The 21253-nt window shown below is 42.5% G+C and overlaps 1 protein-coding gene across 9 annotated transcripts in view; it reads right to left on the bottom strand.

Moving 5' to 3' along the window:
• STIM1 (stromal interaction molecule 1) overlaps window positions 1-10799 on the bottom strand; it is a 225818-nt gene extending 215019 nt beyond the window's left edge. For all 9 annotated transcript variants that reach the window (XM_081281995.1, XM_081281997.1, XM_081281996.1 and 6 more), the window contains exon 1: window positions 10139-10799. In XM_081281995.1, the coding sequence (XP_081138121.1) occupies window positions 10139-10277 (139 nt within the window). In that variant the 5' untranslated portion in view covers window positions 10278-10799. The remainder of the gene's footprint in view (window positions 1-10138) is intronic.
• Between the last annotated feature and the right edge of the window lie 10454 nt (window positions 10800-21253).

The following is a 21253-nucleotide window of genomic DNA, read 5'->3' as shown; positions in this document are numbered from 1 at the left end:
GGGGGGGGGGCTTAACCTCCAAGCCACATCCCTATCCTTTTTTTTTTTTTTTTTTTTTTTTTTTAGATAGGGTCTCATTAAGTTGCTGAAGCTGGCTTTGAACTTGCAGTCCTCCTGCTTCAGCCTCCTGAGTCACTGGGATGACAGGTTTGCACCACTTCACCCAGCACAATAACTCTCTTTTAACTTCCTTTTTCAAGTGAGGAAGCTATAATGGGTTTTTTTTGTTTGTTTCTTGGTTTTAGTACAGGGATTGAACCCAGAGCTATTCAACCACTGAGCCACATCCCCAGCCCTTTTTATTTTTTATTTTGAGACAGGGTCTCACTAAGTTGCTGAGGATCTCGCCAAGTTGCTGAGGCTGGCCTTAAACTTGCAATCCTCCTGCCTCAGCCTCCCGAGCAGCTGGGATTACAGGCATGCACCACTGCACCTGGCATGAAACTATAGTTTAAATGATACTGTCAACAAGGACTCAAGCAGCACCCAGTGCTCTTGATACTACATCCAGCTGCCTCTCACTATTAAGAGACATAAGCAAGGTGTGAAGTACATGCAGAGTATTGCAGATAGTAAGTGCCAGAGTTTGATTGGAGATGAGAGGTATCTCAAGACTAGCATAAGTGACAGGAAAGACTTCATAGAGAACATAGAGAACTGAAAGATTAATAAGAATTAAAAAGGATGGGGGAGAATATTCTAGGAGGAAAGTAAATGGCATAAAAAGGCAAAAGGAAAGCAGCGTAAGTAATGGTGCTCTCTGCAGACAAGGACAAAGGGAAAAAAAAAAAAAACTGGCTGTGCCAAGAATGCAGAGTGTGCAACAGAGATGAAGTGAGTGAAGTTGTCTAGGCTAGAACCAAATTGGGAAAGCAACCAACACCCATACAGAGATTTTAGAACCTGCACTTTCTCAATTCCAAGCTCTCCATCAGAAAACAAATTTATAGTGCCCTTGGCTCACTTCAGATTTTTTCCCTGCATGGCTTCTCACACAAAATAAATCTGCCCAACGCTGATAAACATGACAGGGCCACAGCTATCCCTACTCAAATCTCTCCTGCCTAGCAACTTGTGCCAACACAGGCAAGGCTTTGTCAAATTCTTAGTGCCCAGAATGCTTCCCTTTGGCACTTTCCAGATGGCCACAAGTAACCTCACAAGGCTTTAGATACATTTACCTTCCTATGGAGTCCTCAAATCCATAATGCAATCAGCTAAGCCAAACAATGAGACATGTTGCATAAAGTTCTGACCCACCTCCTTCAGGAACCCACTTTGCACATCCCAATAGATGTCTTATTCCACTAAACTGATACTACTAGAGAGCAGTACAGCATTCAGATGTTAGTCACCATATGTGTAATGGTTTGAATATAATGTGTCTCCCCCAAAGGCTCACATGTGAGACAATGCAAGAAGGTTTGGAGGAGAAATTCTTAACCTAATCAGTGAATTAATCCCTGATAGGATTAAATGGTAACTGGGGGCAAGTGAGGTGTGGCTGGAGGAAATGGTTCCTTGGGGACATGGCTTTGGGGTATAAATTTGTATCTGGCGAGTAGAGACCCCTCTCTCTCTCTCTCTCTCTCTCTCTCTCTCTCTCTCTGCTTTCTGATCACTACTGAGCTGCTTCCCTTGGCCATACTCTTCACCATGATGTTCTGCTGTTCTGCCTCACCTGGAGTCCCAAAGAATGGAGCCAGCCTTCTATAGACTAAGACATCTGAAACCATGAGCCCTCAAATAAACCTCTCCTCCTTTATAATTGTGCTGTTTGGACTTTTAGTAGCAGCAGAGAAAAAGCTGACTAAAACAATATGCAACAGATATTATTGGAATATAAATGCTCTCTAGCTAGGTGGTTCCCTGAAAGCAGCACTTGACACTGACTTTGAATACTCCTATTTCTGTCCAGTCCAATTTCTGTAAACATAATACAATACTGTGAACTATTTTCTTGTTCTCCTCTTTACAGGTTGCAGACCCCTAACAATACCAGATGACTACATTAGGTTAGAGACTCCACAACAGGGTGGGAATAACAAATGAAAAACAGAGAAAATGAGATTCTAGCCTTGGCTTAGCAAAATCTTGGGCAAGTTGTTCTTCTCATATTTAAAATGAGAAGTCCCTAAAACCCATTCCAGTTATGATATACCAGGATGTGAAGTCCTAGCACCTAATACCAATAGCCTAAAAAGAATATTTTTTCATCTGTCAATGTGTGAATCCCAATTCAATGCCATCTATAAATCTAACTCTCAGAAGCCATGCTGGAGTAGCAAAGGATCCAAGAGCAGTGGCTGTACAATAAGCTGCAAAATCAAAGGTACCCATCAAGGAGCTGGGAGACAGGACTAGAGCCTAGGATAAAGCTAACTTAGGACCAGGCCTCAGGAAAGCCCAAGAATCAGAGGAGTAGAAAAGATGGGCCCATGTCAAAGCAATGAAGTCGTGTAAACCAAAGGGTGTGATATCAAAACGGAGTTCAAAAAGACTCTATAAACCAGGCATGATGGCTCATATCTGCAATCCCAGTAGCTCAGGAGACTTAGGCAGGAAGATCCTAATTTTAAAGCCAGCCTCAACAACTTAGCAAGTCCCTATCTCAAAATAAAAATAAAAAAGGACTGGGGACATGACTCAGTGATTAAGTGCCCCTGGGTTCAAGCTCCAGGACATAAGATTCAGAGATGCAACTACCCTTAGAGACATGCTCCCTAATAAACACTCAGATTCTGACTGTTTCTCAGGCCCACAAAAGCAAAGATTGAGAAAACTACACTATCCCAACTGTACATCATTTTATAGTTTATAATGCCCTTTCATAAAAGTCTCATTTTATCCTCACCACAAACTTTTTCATTAAGGTAACTCCCTTTCTACAAATGAAAAAATTAAGGCTGAGAGAGATAAGGTAACTTACCCTCCACTAGGTCCATAGCTAGTAAGGAAAGAGACTCAAACTCCAAAGCTACTCTAAATCCAGATAGTTATGCCTCATGACTGTGGCCAACTCAGACCCTTCAGCAAACCAAAGCCAATCATCCTATTTTATGTCTAGGCTTCTATCCAGCTACACACACAGCATAGGTCTTTGTGGAATTAAACAGTTTTACAGCTACTCTTAAATGCTTTCTCCTAGAGAATAGCAATTATAAAAGTCTGGCCTCTTTAAAATCTTTCACAAATTTCTTCCAAGTGAAGTGAACCTGTTGGTCCCAAACTGCTCTGGATTGGGTGTTTTTGCTTTGTTGTCATTGTTGTTGTTTAACAAATACAGCAAGATTTCACTTATCAAGTGAATGAGAAATTCTAAGAATGAACTTTCTAAATATATCAAGCTTATTTCTTTCAATTTACCTAACACCTCCAAGGAAAATATTTTACAGCTTTTAATCATATGCCTAGTAAACTACAGCAGAACTAGACAATAAATCCAGTTCAATTCTAAAAATGTTATAGTATGCAAACTATGCCACATGTCAAACTTTGTGCTAGAAGTTTGAAGTAAAAAGTTAAACATCTGTTGTCCTAACCCTTTAGAAGCTTATGGAATAATAAGACTGACTGACCTGACCCTCTCCTCTCTTCTCCCCTCTCCCCTCTCCCCTCTCCCCTCTCCCCTCTCCCCTCTCCCCTCTCCCCTCTCCCCTCTCCCCCCCTCTCCTCTCCTCTCCTCTCCTCTCCTCTCCTCTCTTCTCTCTCTCTCTCTCTCTCTCTCTCTCTCCCCTTCTCTTCTGCGACTAGCCACTACTGTCCTGCTAATAAAATCTCGGACAGTAAAAAAAAAAAAAAAGGCTGACCCACAAACAGATAACTTCAACAATATAGACTCTATCCCCCAGAGCAGCACAGCTTTCACCATACTATTCAAAAACCTTTGTCAACTCAGCTATGATCAGACTATAAAAGCTCTAAGTGCCTGATCAGCAAGGAAATTTCCCCTTTGGAACATGCCAACAATGTGTTTTGGTAAAAACAGCATGGTCTTAGTACATAGATCCCAAGAGTTCTGATTCTGCCATGTTTTAACCCTGTAACCTAGAACACAAATTTCTCAGCAACAAGTCTTCCATCTTTAAAATGGACAAAAATGATGCTAAATAAAAGATTGAAAAAAAATAAAAATACCTGAACTTGGATGAAACTTAGTACAAAGTGTCCTAGGTGAGAAGCAACATCTATAAAGGTTGAGGAAAGGCCCAGATTACGTATGTACTAAAACATAAGATAGTTTAAAAGAGAGAAAATAGAATCCATTCAAACAGGCTATCATTCCAGTTTTTCAACAAACTTTAATAGAAGTTAGGCTGAGCACAATAAAAACGGATAAAGTATAACACCTCCTTCCTTCCTCCACAAAGATCTTACATTTGTGAGGGAGTGTGTGTGTGTGTGTGTGTGTGTGTGTGAGTATCATTGCTATTCTCTAGGAGAAAGCATTTAAGAGTAGCTGGAAAACTGTTTAATTCCACAAAGACCTATGCTGTGTGTGTAGCTGGATATATACACACACATACATTATATATATATGTATATATGTGTGTGTGTGTGTGTGTGTGTGTGTGTGTGTGTATATATATATATATATATATATATATATATATATATATTTAGAAATGTATACAAAGTATCCTAGAAGAGATACAGAAACCTCTGTGTTGTTTGTTTTTTGTTTTTTTTTTAATCTTTTTTTTTTTTTAAAGAGAGAGTGAGAGAGGGGAGAGAGAGAGAGAGAGAGAGAGAGAGAATTTTTAATATTTATTTTTTAGTTCTCGGCGGACACAACATCTTTGTTGGTATGTGGTGCTGAGGATCGAACCCGGGCCACACGCATGCCAGGCGAGCGCGCTACCGCTTGAGCCACATCCCCAGCCCCCTCTGTGTTGTTATTGTTTTATTTCTTAAACTGTTTTGGGAACATGGATATTCAATACATTAATCTTTATATTCTTTTTACTTTGTTATATATCTTAATATTTCATAATTTGGTTATCGGGGTAAAAAAAAAAAATCTCTACTATGGGCCCTGTTTGGTATCTTTTCTCTCCCTAAAATCCTGGCAGCCAGAGTAGTTGAGTTTTCTGGAGAATCATTTCCCACGGAGGAAAATGTACCACAGAATGCCCTCAAAGCCCTCAGCAATGTTTCTCAAAAGGCAGCCCTGGAGGAAACCAAAAGGGACTCTTGGGACTGGAACCCAAGTCCTGTGGAGACCTAGGCAACCACTCCCCTCAATAATAACTCATCCCTTTCTTGCCAAACAAGTCTTATGACCTGTATCAAAACTGGGCTTTTTAAGGTGAAATAATCTGATTGCTACATTATTGTTTTGGTTTGGGGCACTAGGGATTGATCCCAGTGCCTAAATCACTAAGCCACATCCCCAGACCTTTTTTTTTTCCCCTTACTTCATTTGCTGATTTTTTTTTTAATTTTTAGTTGTAGATGGACACAATACCTTATTTATTTTTATGTGGTGCCAGAGATCAAACCCAGTGTCTCATGCATGCTAGACAAGTGCTTTACACTGAGCCATAACTCCAGCCCAGAACTTTTTATTCTGATATAGGATCTCCCTAAGTTGCTTAGGGCTCACTAAACAGTTAAGGCTGGTCCCCGATTCACAAATCCTACTCTAGTATTGTACCATAACTTAGCTGAAACTTCTAAAACTATTATTTAATGCATCTCTGGGTTCCATGTTCTTCACAAGTGGGTTGAACTAACTGATTTTTCCATCTCTTGTGAATTAGGCAGCCACTTTTAATCTCCCCAAGATCTGAAAAAAATTATGGGGGAAACTGTAAAACCTCCCCCAGCTCTCCCAGGCAGGCTAGTCACTTGCTCCTCTGGGCTTCTAACAGCCATGTATGTGTATGCATATATATGTGTGTGTATAGATATATTTATACCTACATATAACATATACGTATACATAACACGTGTGTCTATACACACACACCCACACACACACACAAATACTTCCATTAAGCATTTATGATTAAGTTGTTTTTTTTATTGTTGTTGGTGGTGGTTTTTGTTGTTGTTTATTTTGGGTTCTCTTTTGTTTGGTTTTCTTCACTTTGCTTTGGTACCAGGGATTGAACCCAGGGACACTTTACCACTGAGCCACATATCCAGCCATTTTTATTTTATAATTTGAGACAGGATCTCACTAAGTTGCTTAGGGGCTCACTAAATTGCTGAGGCTGGCTTTGAATTTGCAATCCTCCTGCCTCTGCCTCCCAAATTACTGGGATTACAGACTTGTACCACCATGCAAGGATATCACAAAGCTTTGAGAGATGTAAAGCTTAGTGGCTGAGGTAGAGGTAAGGTGAAGAACTACCTGGAGTCTAACTCCGGTTCTTTTTACTATCTGTATAACCTTGGGCAAGTTATTAACCTATGATTTAATTTCCTCACCTACAAAATAAGGATAATAATATCTATTCCACAGGATGGTTGTAGGAATTAAGCAAAATAAAATGTTTATAATTGTGTCTGCCACATAAATAATATTATTATTATTATTATTATTATTGATGTTACTGTATTAACTTTCCTATTAGACACTGGGTTTCAGTTTTAACTAAATCTCTGTTCCCTTCTCATTCCCCTGAACACCCTGTTTATGTTTTCTTCTGTGTCGCTTACCACAATAATATATTTATTTTTGTGTTTATTTTCCATCTCCCCAACAAGACTAACTTCCACAAAGTAGGGAAGATGACTGTATTGTTCATTCTTAAATCCCCATAGAAAACATACACAGTAACTGGTCCTGGACAGGCACTCAAATACCTGTTGAATAAACAGCACATGAGCTGGCATTGTTCAGTGTTTGCTGAATCAATTAACCTAGCTAAAGGTGATTGTCAAAACTGAGGCCTGGAAGCAGATGATGTCCTGGCTGCCTCAGGATTAGTGTGTCCCTCTTCCCAACCCCCAGTATTATCTTCAGCCAAGCCCCACCCACCTGCTCTTGGCCTCAGCCCAGTTCCGGGAGCCACCCTCAGCTAAAATTAGCATAGCTACCAAGATGGCCAGGCCATTTATAGCCTTGGAGGCAGCAGCAACTAGCTGGGTGGGCAGGCAGGGCTCTAGTCTGCCACGCTATTAGGGATTGATTGAGAAGCCAACCACCACTCTTTATATTGTTTAAGATGCCTATCCTCCAAGGCCCTATTTTAGCTATATATAACCAAATCACAATTCTTGATTAGAGACCCTCAATACTTCCAACATTGGCAGCCCCAACTACAGACTACCTTGTACATACTCTACAGAAAACATTTTTGAGTTTCTGAAGCCTAAGCAAAGTTCCATTATCCATCAGGCCAACTTCAGAAATGCAGGCCCTGTAGCAACACAGCCAGGCACAGACCTTTACTGAGAAAGTAACTTAACACAGCTGGGCATGAAGCTATTAAAAAGTCAGAAAAGTGTCAGAAAAGACCTCTACACTGCTCATTAAGAAAGCCTCCTATCAGAGCATCTGCCTTCACTGCAGGGTCAGGCATTTAATAATATTTAGTGTATGCATTGGAAAGACAAAGCATTTTTAACTAAATCCTTCTTAGAATCAAATCTTACACCTAACTAAGAGACAGGTATTTTTATCCAAAACTGAATTTTCTGAGTACCTGCAACACACTCTCCAAAGATCTAAGCTATGAAGTCACCAGGGCCTGCCTAATTGCCAAAGAACAAGTCCCACCTAGCAATTCTTAATCAGGACAGGACCTGAGAAGATGGAAAAAGTCCAGTACTTAAGCATCAGAAGACTGCCTACAACACCAAGCACAGGACCCAGTTTCTTCACCCATGCAAATAAGGATGTATTATCCTACCCTTGATTCCAAAAGGGATACTATGAGACTTTATAGGAAAAATAACTGTGTAACTATAAAATACAAACTGAAGAGAATACAAATTTACTAGGAATGTTGAATCTGACTTAGAAAAGTGGTAGCTTTAAGAGCAAGTAAAACTCCTCCTGGGGCTGGGGTTGTGGCTCAGTGGTAGAGCGCTTGCCTAGCACATGTGAGGCACTGGGTTAGATTCTCAGCACCACATACAAATAAATAAAATAAAGGTATGAATAAAATAAAGGTCCATCAACAACTTTAAATAAATAAATAAATAGATAGATAGATAGATAAATAAATACTCCTCCTGTGTTGTGAGGATACACAGGGGTTGGAAAGGTTCCTAGTTGCAAGAAAATTTCTCCCCAAACCCTTTTGCAGAACCCAATCTATGAACCACCTCTTCTCTGTCTGAGTCAGAGACAAAGTCCCAGAAAGACCTAATGGGACAACCTACTAGAAAAATGGGACATCCAGGTTCCCACAAACCAGTCATTCACAGCACCTAGGATGTCTCTCTGAGACATTCCTCCCTAGAATTCATTACTATTGTGGCAAGAGAAACCAATTTCTGAACTGAGAAAGAAAAGGACAAAATCAATAAGAAAAGACCAAAAATGAGGACTCAGTATAGGCCTCTTTAATGTGTTATACGGAGGGCTGGCTCCATAAGTTTAAGTCATGGAGTGATCCTGAGGGATGCTGAATTGCCTCTTACCTTAGGGTAGGAGAGGAGATTCTTGAGAGCTAGCTAATGCCTAAAACTCAAAACATTCCTTTTAGGGGCTGGGGGGCTGGGAATGTAGATCAGTGGTACAGTACTTGCCTGGCATGCATGAGGCCCTGGGTTTGATCCCCTACACCACCAAAAAAAAAAAAAAAAATGAATCTAAAAAATAGAATCCTCTCAAAAATATTCATTTCATGGTTAGAGTTTCATATATTGAAGTGGGAAAATGGGACATATTAATTATAAACAGGGATATCATTGGGAACAGCAGAGGTGTTCCTCAGATGTCTTTCATAGCACAGTAAGAACCAAGCTTAGGGCTCGGCTTCAGGAGTCAAGGAAATTTCCTATAGAGAGAGAATTAATTTGAAAGAAGAACCTACCCCCTATCTTTAAAAAGTAACAGCTAAGAGTGCCATGCTTGCATACAAGACAACACAGGCCTTATTGAGAAATCAGCCCTTTGGGAATCTGGAATCACAGAGCCCAGTCAAGTAACTTAAGGGTGGGGTGGGGGTGCCCAAGAAAAGGCCTACCACTAATGCCAGGTTCTGGATCCATCCATGAAAGTTTCCAACCACTGTTATTTCTTTTCCTACTTGCATCAGCAGGTACTGAGCCGCCATCCCTTCACTTGAGTTTGCTAGCCTCAAAATAATTCAGTATAACAACCCCCTGAGGGGGACCCTGCCTTCAGGTCACAGATCAGAGCGATTAGGCAAGAGAAATGAGAAAAGGCAACCGATCTTCAAAGTTTTATGTAAAATAAGTGGATTTAAGAAGTGTTCCTTTCTATTGCAAGAGTACACCAAGATTCCTGCTATGTGACAAGTTCAACAAGTGCACAGGAAAAATCAGGACAGATAAAAAATAACATGGAATATCTATACTCATCAGTCAGAAGAAACAAAGTAAGTTAACAAGTAATATTAATATTACAAATAATATTATGCTAATGTCCAAATAAAGGCCATTTTACTCCCTGGTGGTAAATAAGATCCCATCTAAGGATTTGCCTTGATATGTCAATTGGGCCCAGCTAAGAGACAGATTACTTAAAGGAAGGGAGGGACTAGGGTTCCCATGGTGGTTGGAACAGAAAGACAAACCTGAACACCAGGCTATCCAACAACAAGCTGGCCCAGCCTTGATTTTCCCTGCTCAGCCTGAGTGGTCTCAACCCCCCTCTACTATCAAGTGCTGAAACTGGCTAAAAGCAGCTCAGTAGGTCATCCTTCCACACAAGTAGTCTTAAGATGGAGCCTGATCTGAAAGGTCAAAGTGCCCCAAAGTCTTTTTCTCCTTGCAACAAAAGACATCCTGAGGAGGGATGAGGAAAGTTATTCAGGGAGTTAGTAACATTAGCCATGACCCCTTAACAGAAAGAACTTCTTGGACGACAGAAACTAGACAATAATGTGTGGATCCTCCACCAACCTCACATGTATAAACCTACATTGACTTACCTACTTTGGGTAAATTCTAAGTTAAAGCCCACAGCACAGTCCAGCCCGCAGCAAGGCCTTACCTGCTGCAGTGGACTCCTCAGAAGTGGCCCCTGAGCCGGTTCCTGTGGCCTTCTCGCTATGACTATGACTGAGGCTCTGGCCCTGATGCAGGAGAAGCCCCCAGAGGAGCCACAGGGCAAGACGAGCGCAAACATCCATGACTCTAGGTCTCAATCCACATGCGCCTTAAGTGGACACCTTGCAATCCCAGAAGCGAAGCCCGGAGTCCGGGAGTGCAGCCGACGGTCCCCAGGCAAGATGCCCTCCCAGCGCCGCAGCTGTCCAGCCACCTGCGGGCCTGCCTCCTCCGACAGTCAAAGGTCAAGTGCTCCAAGTTTGGGCGCGGGAGGAGGACCGGGCCTCTGGTCCAACAGTGGGTCCGCCGGAGCTGCAGCGGCCTGAGCTCGGGCGGCTTCCGGAGAATTTAGGAAGGGTGGCTGCGGGGCTGCCGTCAGCTCTGCAGCCTGCTACACCCTTGAGAAAGGGGGCGGGCAGGATCTCCCGCGGGTACCGAGGTGGGGGAGGGAAAAAAGAGAACGGGGACACCTGACCTCGCCCCGCGAAGGAGCGGCGAGCAGAAGCTCGGGGAGGGCGTGCGACTCGCAGGCCCCAGCGGGTAGCGGCGTCTCCGGGATCCAAAGCCTCCTAGGCCGAGGTCAGCCCCTCCGCCCAGTCCCGTGCCCAGGCAGCCGGCGGTGCCCGGGTCTAGCAGGCATACGCACGCCAGGCCCGGGACAGCGGCTCCTCAGCCGGCGGGCGGCACGGGGCGGGCCCGGGGCGGGCGGGGGCGTGCTCTCCCGCAAGCCCGCCCCGCGCCGCCCGGCCCCCAGCGAAGCCCGGGCCAGCCCCAGTGCCAGAGCTTATCCCGGAATAACCTGTTGGAAAAGGCTTCCCAGATCCCCCAGTCCCCGATGGGGTCTCCCGACCCCCCAACCTATGCTGGTTTCCTCCAGGACCCCGGTCCCAAACCAAAGGTCAGGACCCTGCCTCCCTAGTTCCTCCGGATAGTCTCCCGCGCTAACCGCCCGCCCGCGGGCGGGCCCCTGACACGCAGTTGCTCAGGTAACCCAGGCCTGCGGCGGCGGCGGCGCGGTAGCTGCCCTGCCCTGATCTCCAGGCCGCGGTGCTGCTCCACTCGCCTCAGCTCTAGAGCCAGGCTGACAGAAGTCCCGACACAACAACAGCACCCATGGAGCCGCCTGAGGCGACAAAAAGACCGTCTGGGTTTGGCGGGGGGGGGGGGGGGGGGGCGCGCTACCAGCCCCCCACTCTCAACCGGCCTTTCAGACTCCGCCCTCCCGCCGCTCCTCACAACCAATCAGCTTCCGCCTCTCTGCGACTTGGGAACCCGCGCGCTCCGTCTCCCGTGCGCAGCGGCCCCTGGTGAGCAAATCTAGGTAGTGAAGGCAGGACAAGCTCCTGGGAGGCCCTGCCCCTTTGCAGAGGGTTAGAGAGTGAAGGGAGGACCCGCCCTGAGGGAGGCCCATTAGGGCCAGTGAGCATTTATTTTCAGAGGAAATTATGACGAAAGCAAAGTGAAATATCCAGACCCTGTATGTAAAATCCCCCTACACATATATTGAGTCTGAGCTAAAAGCGTTCTGAACACACCCTAACTAACCCTCCAAGTTAAGTTGGATGCCCTCGCTTAGCTCTCATAACCCGTTTTCCTACCTGCCTCTCAAGCCCCCCACCCCTTGAGATTTTTGCGGGTGTGGCCTGTGGCTGGTTCCTCCCTGCATCTCGCTCTCCCAGCTCTCAAAGTCAGTTGAAAGAAGTGGCAGCGACTTGAGAACCAGTGCCCCAAAGAGAGCCTCATCTGGGCCTCCTTCAACAAAGCCTGCACTTCCTGTTCTTTTCTCAAGCACACTATCAGCAGATCTTTACTGAAATCTCCTCTGTGCCCTACCCTGTCCTTGGCACCCAAGGCAGAGAAGGGTTTAGACCCAGTCTCTTCTCTGACTGACAGTGCTAAACCACTCCTGTTTTGAGCAAGCCCTTTGAAGACCAGGACACGGATTTGCCCAACAGCTGCCTGGCTTAAGAGTTAGGCTGTTGATATAAAAATACATGTCTAACGTCATCTATTACTATGCTCCCCACTCTCTTAAGCTCCCATCACACTGAGTTGTTTTGTTGTTGTTTCTGATTGTTTGTTTGTTTCAGTGCTGGGGATCAAATGGTCTTGAGCATGCTAGGCAAGCACTGTACCACTGAACTACATACCCCCAGCCCATGTCCTTCTTTAAGTTTCCCAAACAAAGCCACCTCACAGCCTGCGTTTCTGCTGTAGCTTCTGCAGGGGAGGCTTTTCATATAACTAGGTGGCCTCCCATTCTTCCAGACACAGTTCGATGTCTGAAAGCTTAGAAACTCCTACCCTAACCACCCCCTCAAAATCAGTCTGTGGTCAGAGTTGGACCATAGGTATGTGTGCTCTTACCCCCATAATTAGGAGATTGAATTTTCAGAGGTCATTCTTGTCTGTGACACTTGGATCCAGCCATAGACTTTGCACATATCAGGTGCTCAGTAAAAGTTGGTTGTCATGCATTAGTTCATTTGAGCACTTTTTTTTTTTCTCAGTACTAGGGATTGAGCCCAAGGGTGCTCTACCAGTAAGCTACATCCCCAGACCTTTTTTAAATTTTTATTTTGAAACAGGTTCACACTAAATTGCTGAAGCGGCCTTGAACTTATGATTCTCCTGCCTCAGCCTCCCAAGTCTCTCAGATTGTGCCATGACTTGCAGATCACTCAAATATTTATTGAATAACAGCTATGTGCCAGAAAATTGGCCATGCTAGAAGTCAAACCCATTATCTAGATTCAACTAATCCTAGACTCTGAGCAAGGAGTCTTAAACTACAAAAGGAGCAACTAGTGAGAGAAGTAGGTGAGAGTAATAGAGAGTAGTGAGGATTGTGGACTGGTGAGCAGACAGGAAGGTAGGACCACTGTTGACCGATTGTAAGTAAGAAAATAGAAATCTGAACTTTTATATGACAAATTCTTTTTGTAATATTGTACAACAAACTACAAAACCCAGGGCTGGGGATGTAGTTCAGTTTAGTGCTTGTGCTTTTCACGCACAAAGCCCTAGGTTCAATCCCCAGCACCATGAAAATAAATAAAATATAAAACCCTTTATGGGGGCTGGGGATGTGGCTCAAGCGGTAGCGCGCTGGCCTGGCGTGCGTGCACCACATACAAATAAAGATGTCGTGTCCGCTGAAAACTAAAAAATAAATATTAAAAAAAAAATTCTCTCTCTCTCTCTCTCTCTCTCTCTCTCTCTCTCTTTAAAAAAAAAAAAAAACTTTATGGGAATTGCTGGGATTATAAGCAAGTGCCATTGCACCCAGCCTAAACTGACTTTCTTTATTAATATCTTTTTTTTTAGTTGTAGATGGACACAATACCTTTATTTTTGCTTATTTGTTTTTTTATGTGGTGCTGGGGATCAAACCCAGTCCCTGTGCTGCTAGGCAACTCTACCACTGAGCCATAACCCCAGCCCTAATATCTCATTCTTAATGTGGATCTCTAGATTTTGAATTTTTACTACTTATTTCCACAAAGAATCATTTAGGTTTGATAATTTTATAAGTACTTTTAAAGAAACAGTGCAAGAGTTTAATAGGTAGTGTTTTTAAGTTACTTAATAAAATTTTTATCTATTTTGAATTGTGTGGGACTCGGTAAGTCGAATCATTTCTAATATGCATGGAAGTTTGATTCTTATGTAGTTTTTTTATTTTGTGCTTGGCAGGTCATTGAAAACAATTGTTGATTGTTGGAATTTCTTACTGGTCATGTGGCAGGTTTTAGATATCCCTCCTTCATTTATATATTTCATCATTTCTTATGGGTAAAATTGCTTTGTAAAAAAGTGCATGGAAGTTTATTTCACTTTCTTGGGTAATAACAAGTTGCCATCAATTTGTAAGTTTGTAAATTTTTTTTTAATCCTTTACATGCCACATCAAACACATCTGCAGCCCAGATTAATCACTCAGAGTGCCAGTTTGTTGTTTCTGCTTAAGCCACCTACCTGTGCACTCATTTGGTTAAGAGAACATGCAAGAAAAGAACAAAGTAAAACATGCTTAACCCAATTTCCCTCAAATTTGCATCATTTCTCTTAGCCACTGTGTAATTTCTTTGGGGGTATAAGTCATAACCTATTTGGTACAGAAACCCTGTCTTAGAAGCAAGAAACCAGGGTTACCCTGGTTCACACCAAAACCTTAAATTTCTCAGAGCCTGTTGTATTTCCTGTGAGGCTAAAATGTGTCTAAGAACTAAAAATAGTATTACCAAATGATCCAGCAATTCTACTTTGTGTATATACTTTTGGGCAAAAAATATGAAAGCAGGGTCTCAAATATTTGTATAACCATATTCATAGCAGCATTGTTCATGATAGTGAAAAGGTAGAAGTAATCCAAGTGTCCATTGATAGATGAAAGAATACACAAAATATTTTTACATAAATATAGATATAGATATATACATATACACACATATGTGATAGAATATTATGCAGTCATATAAAGGAAGGGAATTCTGGGCTGCATAGGTAGCTCAGTGGTAAAGCACTTGCCTAGAACACATAAGCCCCTGGGTTTGATCCCTAGCACCTCCACACACATATACACAAAAAAGTGTTGCCAGGCATGGTGGCACAGGCCTGTTATCTCAGCTACTCAGGAGGCTAAAGCAGTAGGATCACAAATTTCAAGGCTGGCCTAAGCAACTTAGTGAGACCCTGTCTTGAAATTTTTAAAGGGCTGGGGCTGCAGCTAGGTGGTAGAATTCTTACCTAACGTGTTCAAGACCCTGGATTTAATCCCAGGACCACAAAAAAAAAGTGGTGGGGAAAGGAAATTCTTTATTTTATTTTTATTTATTTAAATAAATCTTTATTTTATTTATTTATTTTTATGTGGTGTTAAGGATCTAACTCAGTGCCTTGTGCATGCAAAGCAAGCACTCTACCAACTGGGCTATATCCCCAGCCCAGGGGAAGGAAATTCTAACACACACTACTTCATGGATGAACCTTGAGAGCAATATACTAAGTAAAATAAGCCAGTCACCAAAAAAATAAAATACTGTGATTCCATTTATATGATGTACCTGGAGAGGTCACTTTTTTTTTTTTTTTTTTTAAGAGAGAGGAAAGGGGGAGGGGGAGAGAGAGAGAGAGAGAGAGAGAGAGAGAGAGAGAGAATTTATTTATTTTGGTTCTCGGTGGACACAACATCTTTGTTGGTATGTGGTGCTGAGGATCGAACCTGGGCCACACGCATGCCAGGCAAGCGTGCTACCGCTTGAGCCACATCCCCAGCCCTGGAGAGGTCACTTTCATAGAGACAGAACATAGAATGGTGTTTGTCAAAGGCTGGGAAAAGGGGAGGGGAGGGATAATGGGTTTGGTTTCAGTTTTACAAGATAAAAAGAGTTCTGGCAATTGGTTGTGCAACAGTGTGAATGTACTTAACATGACTGAATTATATACTTAAAAATTACTAAGGAAGCCAAGCATGGTAACACATGTCATAGAGACAGAACATAGAATGGTGTTTGTCAAAGGCTGGGAAAAGGGGAGGGGAGGGATAATGGGTTTGGTTTCAGTTTTACAAGATAAAAAGAGTTCTGGCAATTGGTTGTGCAACAGTGTGAATGTACTTAACATGACTGAATTATATACTTAAAAATTACTAAGGAAGCCAAGCATGGTAACACATGTCTGTAATCCCAGATACTCAAAGGCTGAGGCAAGAGGATCACAAGTTTAAGGCCAGCCTTGAAAACTTAGCAAGACTCTGTCTCAAAATTAAAAGGGTTGGGGATGTAGCTCAGAGATAAAACACCCTGGGATTCAATCCCAGTAGGGGAAGTGGAGGGTGGGGAGCCCGTGGTAGATTAAGATTTGAGGATATGATTCAGTGGTAAAGTGCTTGCCTAGCATGCACAAGATCCTGGGCTGGATCTCCAGCACCACAAAACCAGGTGCCATGGCACACACCTATAGTCTCAGCTACTTGGGAGGCTGAGGCAGGATTGCTTACACCTCAAAAGTACTTTCATTTTCTGGTGCTTGGGATCAAACCCAGGGCCTTGTGCGTGTAAGGCAAGCACTCTACCAACTGAGCTATATCCCCAGCCTATATTTTGTATTTTATTTAGAGACAGGGTCTCACTGAGTTGCTTAGCACCCTGGCTTTTGCTGAGGCTGGCTTTGAACTTGCAATCCTCCTGCCTGAGCCTCCCTCCGGTGCTGCTGGGTGCCACTGCACCCAGCTGGTTTTCTTTTGTTGTTTGTTTTGCCTGGGGATTGAACCCAGGGCCTTGTGGGTACTAGGTGAGTGCTCTACCACGGGGCTGCATTCCCAGCCCAAGCCCTACCTGGGCAACATAGTGAGGCCCTGTCTTTAAAAAAAAGATAATAAATTTTATGTTGCACACATTTTACCACAATTCAAAATAAATGGTGTCTAGGAGTCAACACCATGGACAAGGCAATACAAAGAACATTCTAGTCTCATCTCTACCTCCATATCATGATATAACATTAGAAAAGCCAGTTTCCCTCTGCATCTATCTCCCTAATCATAGAATGAGTTCCTACTAGATTATGGACCCAGTTCAACTTTACTGTTCTACAAGATAGTAAAACCTGAAACATCATGGATCTTCTTGGATCGAAGCTGTAACTCTAACCTCAGTAACCTTATGGTATGTCCCTACTTAAGTGTAGCCTCTGCAAGAATTCCTCACCTCATTGTAAATATCAGGATGAAACAGAACTTTCTTCCCCACCCACCTCCATACCTCTCATTTATTTCTTCATCATTTTTGGTACCGGGATTGAACCCAGGAACATTTAACCACTGAGTCACAACCCTGGCCCTTTTTATTCTTTATTTTGCGACAGCATCTTAGGGCCTCACTAAGTTGCTGAGGCTGCCTTTGAAGTTGTGATACTCCTGCCTCAGCCTCCAGAGTTGCTGGCATTAACGTCATGAGCTACCACTCCCATTTCCCCCATCCCTCTCTTTTTTAAACCAATACACCAAACCTTTATCATGTGCAAGTATGTCTCCCTTGCATCACTCTTTAGGTTTTTAAGTTTTGGGTTTTGGTTTTGGGGAGGAGTACTAGGGAGGAGTACAAGGGGCACTTGACCACTGAGCCACACATCCCCAGCCCTATTTTGTGTTTTATTTAGAGACAGGGTCTCACTGAGTTGCTTAGCACCTCGCTGTTGCTGAGGCTGACTGAACTCGAAATCCTCCTGCCTCAGGCTCCTGAGCTGCTGGAATTACAGGCGTGAGTCACCATGCCCAGCTCCCCAGTCTCTTTTATTTTTTATTTTGAGACAGAGTCTTGCAAAGTTGCTGAGGCTAGCCTCGAACTTGTGATCCTCCTGCCTGGGACTCCTGAGTCGCTGGGATTACAGGTGTACACTACCATACCCTACCCTTTTTTGTTTGTTTGTTTTTGAGACAGCATCCCCCTAAATTGTCAAGGCTGTTCTTGAATATGTGATTCTTCTGTCTCTGGAATTACAGGTGTGGATCACCTTGCCCAGCTAGATTAAACTAATTCTTATGTCTCCATTCTACTATTTTTAAGAACTTTCACATCATCTATTATCTCATCTCTTCCCATAGCAACTCTGCTAGATAAAGACAGAGGCTATAATAATTTTATAAATGAAAAAATGAAGCTGAGAAGTGGTAGATTGAAAACCAACTTGCTTTCTCCTCTGAGATTTCCTCCCTATCCTTTAAGTCTCAGTTCAAGTGAAATAAAAACATTCATTTTTTAACCAATGATGACAGTCATGATAAACTAAGAATTACAATTTTAAAACAGAAAGAAAAATAACTCCAAATCATCCCTTCCTTTGGTACCTTCCTGATTTGCCCTGTCTCTCTAGTCTATACCTTAAAGTGCTTAGATAACTAAATTTTGATTATCTAATAAGCATCTCTCTTTCCCATTAGCCTCTGAACTCATCAAGGACTGAATTTCATTTATCTTTATACTCTCACAGGCTAAGTTGCTCTGTACATAGCTAATACATAAGTGTTTGGCTGAGTGAATGAATGGATTAGGTATGTTCTGTGCAGCAGCCTAACTATCCTTCCTTTCATCACAGGATTTCTGGTCACTGATAGCTTTCATTTGGAAAATGAAAGAAACTTGGTAGAAGTGTATTCAAGTGGGAAATCTGCTGGAAAAAATTAAGGAATCCCTGAGCTTGGGCTGTGATAATAGTGGTGCTCCCTGGTGTCCAAAAAAGAAAAATATAGATATCACTCTGAGAAATAGCCTAAGATGTGGCAGGTAGGGAATGAGGAGAAAACTTGGCTTAGAAGCAACAGAGCATCATCTCCCCTTCCAGAATCAGTTCTAAAATCTTACTACCAATGTTAATTTATTCATTTAACAACTACTGGATTAAGCATGGTAGCCCATGCCTGTAATCCCAGCTACTTGAGAGGCTGAGTCCAGATCACAAGTTTGAGGCCAGCCTGAGCAACTTAGCAAGATTCTGTCTCAAAATAAAAAATAAAAATGCCTGAGGATTATGGGCTGGGATTGTGACTCAGTGGTAGAGCGCTCGCCTAGCATAGGCGGGACCCAGGTTCAAGCCTCAGTACCACATAAAAATAAAGACATTGTGTTGTGTCCATCTACACCTAAAAAAATAATTATTATTTTTTTTTAAAAAAGATTTTTAAAAAAATGGCTGGGGATTGGGGTTGTGGCTTAGTGGTAGAGTGCTTGCCTAGCATTGTGAGGCACTGGGTTTGACTCTCAGCACCACATATAATTGAATAAAGTCCATTGAAAACTAAGAAGAAAATTTTTTAAAAAATGGCTGGGGATATGGTTCAGTTGTAGAGTACTCCTGAGTTTGGGGATTGCTACAGGGGTATGTGAAAGGCCACAGTGGGGGGACAAGTAACTACCTAATGCAGTCAAGGAGGCTGTGTGGAAGCATAGATTCTGGGACAGGGGAAGGTGAAGCAGGTAGAAAGTTTCTGGAATCAGACATCTTAGATTCACAACAAAGCTCTGATATATGACTCTGGGCAAGTAACCTCTCTGGCTTCAGTTTCTCCATCTGAAAAAAAGAATTCTGTAAATCTTAGATGACTTCATATATGTAATTAGAACAGTGCCTAGCATAGCTTTGAATTTGGAAGGAACTAGTCTGTGCTAGGTATATATTAAGCATGCTATAGCAAATCAACATTCAAACTGGGCACAATGGCAATCCCAGCAACACAGAAGGTTAAGGCATGAGGATCAAAAGTTCAAGACCAGCCCCAGCAACTTAGCAGGACCCTATCTCAAAATACAAAATAAAAAGGGTTGGGAATGTATCCCAGTGGTACAGCAATCCCCAGGTGCAATCCCAAGTACCCCAAACAAAACAAAACACCAAATATTTACTAAGCAAAGTATTTATATAACAAAAACACTGTCCTAGGGCTGGGGTTATAGCTCAGTGGTTGAGCGCTTGCCTTGCATGGCACTGGGTTCGATTCTCAGCACCACATCAAAGAATAAATAAATAAAACAAAGATATTGTATCCATCTACAACTAAAAAAAAAAAAAAGAAAGAAAGAAAGAAAGAAAAAGAAAATACTTAAAAACAAAACAAAACACTGTCCTAGGCACTGGGAATATAGCATTAATAAAATAGGCAAAACTTCTTGCTCTCATGGAACTTACATGTTATCTCATATGATTAATATCCACAGCAATCTTATGATATAGATATAGAGGAAAGGAGAAAATTAAGCCTCTGACAAGTCAAATTTTCCTATCTGTAGGTGTTTTTATTTATAAGGTGAAGATAACATTACCTGCCTAATAGAATTGTTATATTAATAAAAGTGTAAAACATGTCTAAGTTACTTTATTAAAATATTCCATAACTTGTCCAAGGTCACACAGCAAGTAGAGGGCAAAGATGAACATTAGAGGAGAAAGGGAGCAGACAAAGAATATTGAATCAGTTGAGCATCTTAGAGTTGAGTTGTTCTTGGAACACCAGGACTAAGGAAGGAACAATTTTCCAGGGGGGATTGTGACAGATGACCTAGGTACCACCCAATTTGGAAAAATCTCAGAGATGCAAAGGAGTCCTGGAAGCAAACAAGACAATTATTGTTCTGCCTGCCTTGTAGGAGGGACTCTCCTGGAGGACAGGCCACTGTCCCATCCCCCACCATCCACTTAGTTCCTCAAGGGAGTCAAGTACAACGGATCAGAAGACATGACTCTAGAACTTTAATTTGTCGCTTCCCTTGTTAGTTCTTTCTACTGTCTCCTGTCTTTCCTGTCAAAGCCCACAAAATGGTACACTGATCTTATCTTTGGCAGTATCAATAAAGAGGAGTAATAAAAAGGAGACAGCATTCTACTCCTCAGGCAGGCTGAGAGAAGAAAGAGCAAGGGATCAAGAGGAGACCCAAGTAGGCTGAGTACTTGAAGCCACATCAAAGACAAAGGAGAATGTAGAATTAAGGTTAGCCAAAGGGGCTTGGACCTGAGCTGAGCAGAAGTCCTCAATGGGTCACAGTATTACAGGAGCTGAAGTTCACTGAGACCCACTTAGAAGATATCAGGGCACAAGTGACATCATCTAGGACCTTTCTCCTCCAGCTCTCCCCACCCTGCTCTTTCAGGAAAACTGAATGAGCTTTAATGTTTTGATTTTGAGAGAGAGAGAATTATTGATTAAGGTGGAAAAAAAACTTAAAACATTATTTGGACATAAAAATTAATGTTTATTTGTGATACCATTGGGCAACTTGCTAGCCATTCTGCATGCATTATCTAATCCCCCCAATCTCACAAAGCACTATCTGTCTTTTCTATTTTAAAATGAAACTAAAACTGAGAAGTTACCTCTGTTATATGCTCTTGTTGTGCTCTATACTTTTGTATAATTACCTGTTATTTTTATTTGCTTGTTATGGTGCCAGGGATTGAATTTGGGGCTTCACACACATGCTAGGCAAGGGCTATAAACTACAAACCCAGCCTTGATTACCTGCTTAAGGCCTGTCTCCTGTGCTAATAACAAGAGGGTAGGGACTTG

This window comes from Spermophilus citellus, assembly GCF_964194105.1.
Source record: "Spermophilus citellus genome assembly, chromosome: 2".
Lineage (NCBI taxonomy): Eukaryota > Metazoa > Chordata > Mammalia > Rodentia > Sciuridae > Spermophilus > Spermophilus citellus.
This window is presented reverse-complemented; position numbering and strand designations above follow the sequence as displayed.